Below are 10225 nucleotides of genomic sequence, written 5' to 3'. Positions count from 1 at the left end.
CCGAACAAAAAGCAATGATAGGGGAAGACTGGTGGGGCTTTTACTGTGGATTGTTAATAATATTCAAGCATAATGTCAAAAGTCCATTGCAGAGCAATTCAGCCCCATCACTAAAAATGCACTTTAATGCTGCTGATAATCTTTTACTACCCATGAGTGACAGGTAGAGGGTAGATAGCTGAAGCCAGGTGTGCCTTAGTGAAATGAGTTATTCTTGGTCCATTCCTTGCAACCCAGACACCTGAGTCTGCAGCTCAGCCTCAGTGTGCAGCTGGAGAGGCTCTGGTGTTGCCTCTGTGTCTCTTGGACCAAAAATAGCAAAACTTTCACAGTGAACATTGCTGATTTCCAGCGGGCTCCAATCTTAATGTCCTTCACAGATTTTTCTTCTTCTTTTTTTTTTTTTTTTTTTTGTAATATAAATTGGAACTATAGTGACTTATTTCATGTTTGGCAATGAGTTGATTGTATTTATGAATAAACACTGCCTTAATTTTTTGTAGTATATAAACTCTTAGCAAAATCCATCTTCTCTGAGAAAATGAGATATCTCTTAGTCTAATAGGCTCTGGATAAAATAAGAGATCTTACAGTAAGTGCATCAGTTTCCTGACCATTTTTTTTTTGTTTATTTATTTTTAGAACTTAAGGATGTGGAGAAGCCAGTAGCACAAAAAACAGGAGACGTGGTTGCATTGGTGCAAGTTGCTCCCTGGTTTGCTGGACACACTACCTTCTGCATCCTCCACTGGCACTAAAGGCAAGTGCTTTATGAATAGGAAAGAATTTTTTTTCGAAGATAAAACTCACAGCAATCTCAGAGGCAATGGGAACCTTTATTTTGATTACTTTCAATGTATTGACATTGTCCTTTTATGCAAACTTAACTGTAAAACACTCTTGAGATACTGCATAGAAAATACACATAGGAAAAACACATATATACACTTTCATAAAAATAGAATACATCTTTGCAAAATTACTTGTGTACAGTGTATTGACATTACTGAACCAAAATTACATCGTCTTTGGAGAAAAACATTCCATTTGTAAAAACCCCAAAACATTTTAACTGAGTTGGGAGTACTGAAATGAATATGGTTTTGAGCTAAATAAATGGCTATACCAGAATGTCAGAGTAAAAAAAAAAAAAAAAAAAAATATAAAATACCTGCTGTATAAAGTAGAAGTAGCCATGTTGTTTTTTCTTCCAAAAAAGTAGTGACATGTCTAAACTTGCATGGAAATCAAAAAATGTAGCCGTTCTGAATTCTGCTGTAGATTCTTCAGCTGAAAACAAACGTTAATGTCACTTGTTTCAGCATTTGCAACCATTAGGTACAGTGGTATTTGGTTTTTTTGAGCACACGACATAGTACATTACAGCCCTAATTCTATCAGATATTTGACAAGAAAAAATCTAATAGGTATAAAATTGTGAAACACTTAGCAAGCTTTAAAATATGCAGACCACTTGAATTTTTTTTTTTCTTTTGGTTAGGCTTTTCTTTAGCTGCTTTCAACAGAGGCTGCTCCTTGCTTACTGCTTTGACCACATACTTTAGCTCATACTTTGGTTTTTCTGCTGGTTTTCCGAACAAACTGTTGAAAATGACTACTCCAGTGTAATAAATAAAGCAAGTGGTAACAGGTCCTCAAAGCCATGGATTTCCCTCTTGAATTGGAATAATGGGACAGGAGGGCAGCCTCGGGGAAGAAGGGGAAAACAAAAGAGCATAGCACCACTTTCAAGTTACATGGTTCACAACTGTTTGGCAGGCAGTAGAGTCAGTCTGGAAGTGGTAATGCCCACCGGCATTTACAAATGTGGTTAAAATACTGTGATTACTGTCAGGTAGTTGGAATGTTTAATAGGGATAGGCTGACACAGCTATATAAACAATGAAAGTTGTCCGATACTCGATATTTCCATCGACGCTGTAGGATAAGGCTCTGACTCCCATGCGGTAAGTCTTTGGCTCTCGCAGTGGTCGGGTAGTGAACACGACTCCTTTCAAGTTCTCATCTCTCAGGGCAAATGGGATTGCTGGCTCCTCATCTGCCATTAAGAAGGTTGTCCTTGGGTGCATGACTTGATCATGAGTATAAGCAACCAGGCGGATTAAATCCTGACCAGCAGCTATGCCGAAGGGGAGGGAAAGGAGTTTGTACTCCAAAGCGTAGGTACTCAGATCACACTCCAAGTCATTGGCTGGGCAGTTTTTGAGGCAGAACCTAAGAACAAGCAGAGCACCTTAGCCCAGGGTGAAGGCACAGTATCATAAATAGTGCAGTAGGTCTTGAAGAGAATTTCTTCCCCTGTTTACCCTGTCACAGTATGCAGATTAAAACTTCACTAGAATATGCTCATGCATGATTTTTATCCCTTGTTCCTTTGAAGTTGGAGCCCAGTTTAATGCCCCATTCTCCCTCAAAAGGTTCATCTCAGAAAGCGCCCAGAGGCAATATAAAGATATCAGATACAATAGCTGTTGCAGCCAATGGTTTACGTTTTAGTGACCTTGCTCTTAAATATTATGGTTGGAAAAGCTGGTTTAAAATGTCCAGGCAGCTCCATTTGAGAGATCATAAAGAACTGGAATGAAGGGCAAAGTGAATCTCATTTTATTAATCAGAAATCAGAACAGGAGATATTTCCTAGCTCTGCTTGTCAGTGCTAACAGATGTTAGCAGGTAGCATGACCCATTTCAACTTAAATGTCAGTCGAGTTTGACTGCAAAAGATGGTTTCTGATTAGGAAAGAAGCTTTTTTCCTTGAGTATATTGAAAGATTAAAATAATGTCTTTTCCAGAACAGGGGAATAAATAGAGCAACTTAAAAATAACAAAAGTTGCCGTGAACTGTAGCGTTATTTTCATGACTAAAAGAAAGTACTAAATGTTTTGAAACTGATGGCAACTTAGTCCATTAGGGAAGTCGGAAACCTTAGATGCAAAGGCAGCCCTGTAAGTGACAAATGAATGACACTGAATCAGCAGAAAGAATTGCAGCATGCTGCCTGCCAGGGTTCATATAGTAAAGGACCATTCTGGTGCTATTTCCTTTTGAAGTAATTGTAAAATACTGCTTCTGCTGCAGGGGAAGCATGGATGGAACACTGCTGCTTGAGAAACTGATGATCGTTTTGGCTATCAGTGCTTTACCTTTTGCTAGTACGAGCTTTACTGGTGTCAGTCAAACTTAAAAAGTTTCTTCTTTAGCAAATACAGGTTGAGGATCTGAGCTTGGGGTGGGCGACAAGAGGCTGAAAATAAAACGTACCCAGAAAGAGGCTCTCGCTGATAGTTTGGTGGACAAGGTGTGTCTATGCACTGGTAGCTTCCTCTCATGTTGAAACACATCTGATTTGATCCACAGTTAATGCTCTGTTCGAGGCACTCATCAATATCTGAACATAAAAAAAAACACATGCAAATGATGAGTTGCTGGAAGAAGAATTTAAGTATTAAAAACAAGCTGGGTAAAGGCTGAGCAGACTCCAGGGCATACCTCTACACACAGTGAGATCTTTCTGAATCCTATCTTGCTGTCTGAGATACTGGAGCTGCTGGTTCCAATAATGTGCATTTATTCTTGTCAGCACTTTATTACTGTGCAGGATGGCGTACTGTCCAGAAGTTCCCTACAGCCATGATCCAACATAAGCCATAGTTGTCTTATCAAAAGATGCCAATTTTTTTTAAAAAAAATAGTATTTTTTTTGTGGATCAGAACATCTGACTACCTTTTTTTGACAGAGGCAGGTTAAGGATTATATTGGGTTTGATGCCAGAGCTGGTTTTCTACTTGCCTGGAGTTAAATGTGTAATGTCAGGTCACATGAGGAAACTTCAGAGAAGAAGTTGCAATTGTCTCATTTGCTGATGTTTTATGAAACATTAAAATGGGAAATACAAAAACTTCTGAAACTTGAAATTTTGAATGCCGAATCGTGTATAGCAAATTCAAAGAGGTGGCTTGCACATGTACTGAATATTATTTGTATCTCGTTTATTTACAAATGTATTTCTGAACACTCAAAGGCATCTCCATACCTTGACAGGTTTTGCCGTTGGGCGTAAGGCGATAACCAGACGGACAGGTACACTGATAACTTCCCAGGGTGTTTCTGCATTCGTGCTGACAGGTATCTCTGGTTTCACATTCATCGATGTCTGTGGGAAGAACCATAAGCACCTCTGCATCAGGATTATTTGAACCTGGTACTGAACTTAGGTATTTTTTGTCCTATTTATGTACAAGCGTATAGACAGAGTTGGTGGATGTTTTCTGGATCTTGTTTTCTGATGGGGTTGAATGTCTAAGAATAGCAAGTCCTTTCACACCTTACCTGGGCCATTCCTTGAAACTTTTTAATGACTAAAGTCAGCTTTGAAGGGATCCTCACCTCTCCTGGCAGCGGCCACAAAACATATTCTAGCTGAAGAAACCAATCCTGATAGAGACTTTTGGGAAGAAAGGGGGATGTGCTCTCTGTATACATCGACAAGGTGATACAAACACGGTCTTGCACCAAACAGCAAGCTGAGCTGCCTGCTCAGAAGGTTTTAAGCAATATGCTTAGGAAACAGCCAGATTACTTATCTCACCAGAGGAAGCCTTGTCAGCGGGCAAGTTGTTCTTACAGTTACTCCCTTGTCAGGCAAAGCTGTTCCCTTTCCAGACTGGTCTTCCCCATGCCATGGGGATGAAATAAGCTCGGTATCTGGGAAGACTATCAATAAATGCTTTTAACTTTTTTTTTTTTTAAATCTCCCTCTCAAATACAGAAGTAACAGACTACTTTATGTAAAATTTTCAGAGCAGGCTAGTGTGACTTGATCTGTGACACAGATCATATATAACTGTAATTTCTTTTGAAACACCTGCCTAATTCAGGACGGAAATAGAGACCCTACTCAAGTTAGGCTTGTGCAAGAGTTAAGACTTGCATGGTTAAAACAGTGGAAGGAAGGTCTTTGCTTCCCCTCTCTGTCTGATTTACATGGGCTGCACTAGGTAAAAATGTAAATGCAGAAGAGAAACAGACATGACTAGAAATTTATGGTATGTTGTTACCAAATTCTGATAATTGTCTATTGAAAGAACTTTCTTTTAAAAAAGCATCATTTGGGTGTATTTTCCATATTATATAATAATTTTTGAATTTCAGTCTTTGTTCCAATGAAACAGAAGTGCAAGAATATTAACTAATTCTAACTGGAAGCTGGGGTAAAGACGATAGATTTTAGCTTAACCCTTTCATCAGTGGCAGCTAAATTCCTAGGCCTTTCAACTAAACTGCTGTACCTATAAGCTGCATTATAAAGACATTTCAGTAGCTGTATACATGTAAACGCAAGGTTTGATGTCTGCCTATCTAAACTTCTTATTAATAGAAGTATATTCATATTTGTCAACATTAATATATTATATACTGCTATAGAATTCCAGCAGTAATTCTAGCTGCTAGAATCTAGCTGTAGGTCACTGTTCATCCTGGAAGGATATTGTGCCTCCTATGAAGTGTCACTGCATGTGACACTAACGCACCACAAACTGCTACGTTACATGCAGTGGGACAAGCGCTAGTAAGGCCTGGACTGTGGTGCCCTTAGTCTTGAACCCAGCAGTATTATCACAAAATAACTTTTTTTTTTGTTTGTTTAAGATACTCAAAATGTGAGTAAAGTTGGCAAAATCTGGCTTAAGAGAAGCATCCTTCAAAAGATGAACTCGTGTTTTACATCCTCCTCTGTCCTGTGTGTGAAGCATCAGGTCTCGTGACCCCTCCTGAAGCAGGCGGCGAGCCCTGGCTCCCAGCACAGGGGTGGCCCCTTTCCAGCCCAGGTCTGTTGGGCTTCCCAGGGCAGGGAGCGGAGCTTGCTCGGGGGGGGGGGTGCTGGGCCCCAGCGTCCCTTCTCTGGCTCCGGACCAGCAGTTACAGAGGGTCTGAGGGTCTAGATCCATAGACACTAGCTACTGCCACATGGGACAAACCTAACTTTTTTTTTTTTTTGAGCAATAATTTCTAGGGGGGTTTCTTTGTTTGTTTAACTTCTTCACATTTAGTACAAATCAGTCCATGAACAGGACAGGCTGCTCTTCATTCTGACTTTCACAAGGAGCCGAGTTAAATTTTTAGTATTTGTGAAAATAGCAGCATTTCACTGGAAAACCTCACAGAGTAAGGAGGAGGTGAGCTAAATGCTTGATAGTTAGAGATGCCACATCCCTTTGTTTCCTGTTGATCTTACAGTGTATCCTGAGGCTTTGCACCTCTTAAAAAAAAGAAAAAGGGAGGGGAGGGGCATCTGATCTTGCCAGTTACCATAACTACCCTGCTCTCCTCATCACAGCAAAAGAAATGGCAGTGCACAAACCCATAATTGCTTACTTATAATCAATCTCTCCATGCTCAGTGAATGATATTACAACCTGCTATATATCATAACTACAGATAATTTAAAAGCTTCTGCTTATATTGCCTGTATGGCAGTGACTACCATCCTGTAGCAGTGCTGGCTTTGGCTCTGGTGTGCTCAAATCTAAAATCTTCATTCAAAACTTTTTTGAACCCGACTATTAGTACCATCAGTGGGAGTCTGACACAAGCAACATCCCCAGGACTAGACTGGGTCTACTGGTGTTTTCTGAAGTGTGAGAAAATTCATAAAAGGTAAGCTACCATCATCAGAAAAAAAACAGAGAGAAATAATTTTCAAACATTAAAACAAGTGGTTAGAAGGAGGTGGTTTGAAAACACTTTCGCTACAACGTGCTCAGAAGACAACAACATGCAGAACACTCTAATATTTATCAGGATAATATGAAAAAAAACACAGCACCACAAACCATCAGCCCCTGGTACATATGAAACAGTAACCTGAGAATAAGGACCAAAACAAGAGAATTGCATAGATATGACTGACATTTACCTACACATCTGCCATTTCTTGCCTCATAGCCTTCAGGACAAGTTTCTCTAATGTTCCTTCTAGTCCTGGAGAAAGGTATTCTGCTGTTTCTATACTCTGAGAAGGAGCTGTAGATATTTGAGGAGTGCCTGTAATATTGTTGCGGTTGATAGTTGTCTCTCACAGGGGAGAATTGAGCATAGTTATAGCTATTGTAATAGGCACCATAATTTGGCAATCTCTCCAATCCAGCGCAAGATTTCCCATCACCTAATAAATGTTGTCCAGGTGGACAGATACACTTGAAGCTGCCGGGGGTGTTGGTGCATTGAAATGCACAGGGTTTAGGCACTTGTTCACATTCATTAATGTCTGCTCATGTGACATGATCCAGAGCAACAAACCATGTGGAAAGGAGAAAAAACAAACAAACAACAACACATAACTATGTGTCTATATATACATATATACTTATCTCAGTCTGCGGAACAAACTGAAGACATAGAAGTGAGATCTTGAAGGCAGTAAAATACGGAGAACACAATGCTGAGCAGGCAGGTTATCCTGTCCTGTACAGTAATACACCTTGATTCTTCCTGTAAAGCTACGTGTGACATAAAACTGTGCTCATGCAGGACCAGAACTCTGCTGCAGGTTTTGCCTCAGGTGTTACTGAAGGTAAGACGCGCCTGGAAAATGTGGATCTAAGTCTGTTCCCCTGTTTTTACAGAGGCAGGGCTTTGTGATAGCCTGAAAGCTGCCAGCTGCGATGTCTACTGTTTACCAGAAAAGCTGCACTCTTAGAAGTTAGTGGTCCTTTGGACCCACACTGTTCATCATTCCATCCTAAGCTCTTCACTACTACTTTAGCAATTATTTTTTTTCTTAAATGCTCTACAGATGAGTGGGAGAAGCTGTCAGGCCCTTCTTTAAAGGAGGATACTTAACACAGAGCATTCTTGACAAGCACAGCGTTAGAAATTCATTCAAACTGGCACAGAGGGCTGCTCAAAAAGCTCCAGTACGGTTATTGCATTATGCATCAGAGGAAAAATCAGGTCTCAACGATGTGTCACAAGGCTGCAGGGGAAGGAGGTCAGGTATGTTCTAACCTTTGATGTTGTTATTGGTCATTCCAGCTGTGAAAGGTTCGAGACTTAATGGTAAATATTAATTCACTTAGGTGCAATTAAAAAATAGAATTACTTCTGTTTTCCTAAGGAATGCTTTTTTTAAAAAAAAGTTCAGTTTCCCTTTGAATTGTAATCCAAAGTAATTTGACCAACCCTAGCACTAAATGTCCATCCTTAAATCAAAACAGAGTGGTGAGCACACAAAGTATGGTAAGGGGTTTAAGGATATAACATGATTGGTGTCACTCACTCAAAGTAAATATGAGTGTTCTTGGATACTGTAGGACCAGGCCTTCTCCCACAGTCTCTCTGGCAACACCAGAGAGAAATTTTCTAAAATTTTCATCAAGTTGCTTCAGGCCTAGCTGAAAATTTGACACACATGGTATTCCTTTGAAAATTTACAGTCATTCTTTACTAGAAAAAGACAAAAATCTGCTAATAAAAAGGAATGTGCAACTCTGCAATGACCAAAAATAAATAAATGGATACAAAGATACATAAACCATATCTATAATTTACATATATTATAAACCTTTTTATGCTAGAATTTCTGAACATAGTACTTTGAGCATAGTTTGTAACCCTCCAAGACACAAATGTTTGATAATGCTATTTAAAAATTAACACTGTTCAAAAACATAATAGAATACTAGACTGCATTTTTATTAAGTTTAACATTTTCTATATTTTGAAGTTTTAAAGTAATTTGGGAGTATTAATAATCAATGTTTTAAGAGTTGGAAATCCAGGAGTAATTATGGCAAAGTATTACAGTATTTTCCAATTGTTATTTCACAAACATGTAACTGAAACTTTATATATTGATTGAAATGTCATTAGTGTTGTCAAGTGGCACAAGCAAGGGAACTTTGTAATATGGCAACAACTAATATGAATTTTGAGTTTATTGATTTCAGGGTGTACTTAAGATGAAAATTTTGTTACTCATATACATGTAAAAGAATACCAAAACTCATAATTTCCTTAGCACTCAAGTTAACTGCCAAGTTTTACATTCTTTACCTGCATCAAAATATTGCTTTTATATCACAGCCACCCCTGTGAGAAGTGTCACTGACTGACTGGTATGCCTAAGTCTCCACTGGACAGTATCCCTTTGATTATGCACCATAAATGTAACAAATTCATGAGAACAGGTGAAAATGAGTTTGAAACTTTGATTTTAAATTTCACGTTATAAAGCATTTTTGCATGTAACACCTTTTGATAGTGGCCTTCCATCTATCATATGGCATGTTGAGATCCACCCCAGTTCACAGAAATATTGTAATTCAGTTCGAGTGCACATATATCTATGGGTCTTGTGATGGCAAATGAGCATCTCAGCCCCATCCAACAGACACGGAATTATGGCACAAAGGATTTTACCCGGGGCAGAAGGTAGCACAGGTAAGAACAAAGATCAATTCTTCTGTTTCAGTCTGGGGTCCTGCTTACTTTTCAACTTTCCCCTGTGCTCGCTGGAAACACTAACAATTACTAACACATAAACTAGTATCTTTGATGAATCTATGTTTTAAATTTTTAAGTGGATAAAAAAAATATCAAAGGTGCGTAAAGGTCATACTTTAATTTAAGAGGGAGTTTTCAGTGGTCCTTGGTCAGAAGACAGCTTTAGGGCAGCTGCCAGTGTTTTGTGAAAATCTGTAGTCCTAAACTTTATCTAGCTTATTACTGACAGAAATTTAAATGGTTTCAATATACGTTAAGGAGTCTGGGATTGATTTTATTTCAGTAGAGAGCTGCTGGTGGAAGTAATGTCTTGGTGTACAGCCAGATGTTTCTAACTGGCATTTAATCTCTTGTGAACAAAAAAACCAACAAACCAAAACATTCCTGGCTTTTGGTAGTACAGAATCTTAGGTTGTTTAAAAAGAAAAAAAATCCTATTTTCCACAGCAGCTATTTATCACTTAGGAAAGCTAATCTTGAAGAGGTAATCATGGAGGAATGCTTCTCTGATATGATAGATGAGAGCAACTGAAACCAACTTTGTGTCATATACTAACATTCATAAATCATTATTATCAGGGTGGATCAACTATTATATTTTAAATACAGAAAGGGTGAAATACATAAATAGAGAAAGGGTGAATCTAAGTGATCCTAGTGCCATTCTAAGGTCTATTAAATGCCAAGGGAAGTGTTT

The 10225-nt window shown here is 38.7% G+C and overlaps 1 protein-coding gene across 1 annotated transcript in view; it reads right to left on the bottom strand.

Annotated features, from left to right (window-relative positions):
- Positions 1-817: 817 nt before the first annotated feature.
- The window catches only part of HMCN1 (hemicentin 1), a 202539-nt gene continuing 193131 nt past the window's right edge, over positions 818-10225 (bottom strand). The window contains exons 104-107 of the mRNA XM_056356040.1: positions 6941-7291; positions 4058-4177; positions 3285-3411; positions 818-2235 (exon numbers count right to left, since the gene is read on the bottom strand). Of these exons, the coding sequence (XP_056212015.1) occupies positions 1869-2235; positions 3285-3411; positions 4058-4177; positions 6941-7291 (965 nt within the window). The 3' untranslated portion in view covers positions 818-1868. The remainder of the gene's footprint in view (positions 2236-3284; positions 3412-4057; positions 4178-6940; positions 7292-10225) is intronic.

The sequence above is a fragment of the Falco biarmicus genome, chromosome 11 (assembly GCF_023638135.1).
Source record: "Falco biarmicus isolate bFalBia1 chromosome 11, bFalBia1.pri, whole genome shotgun sequence".
Lineage (NCBI taxonomy): Eukaryota > Metazoa > Chordata > Aves > Falconiformes > Falconidae > Falco > Falco biarmicus.
The sequence above is the reverse complement of the archived record's forward strand: the minus strand, read 5'-3'. Positions and strand labels throughout refer to the sequence as shown.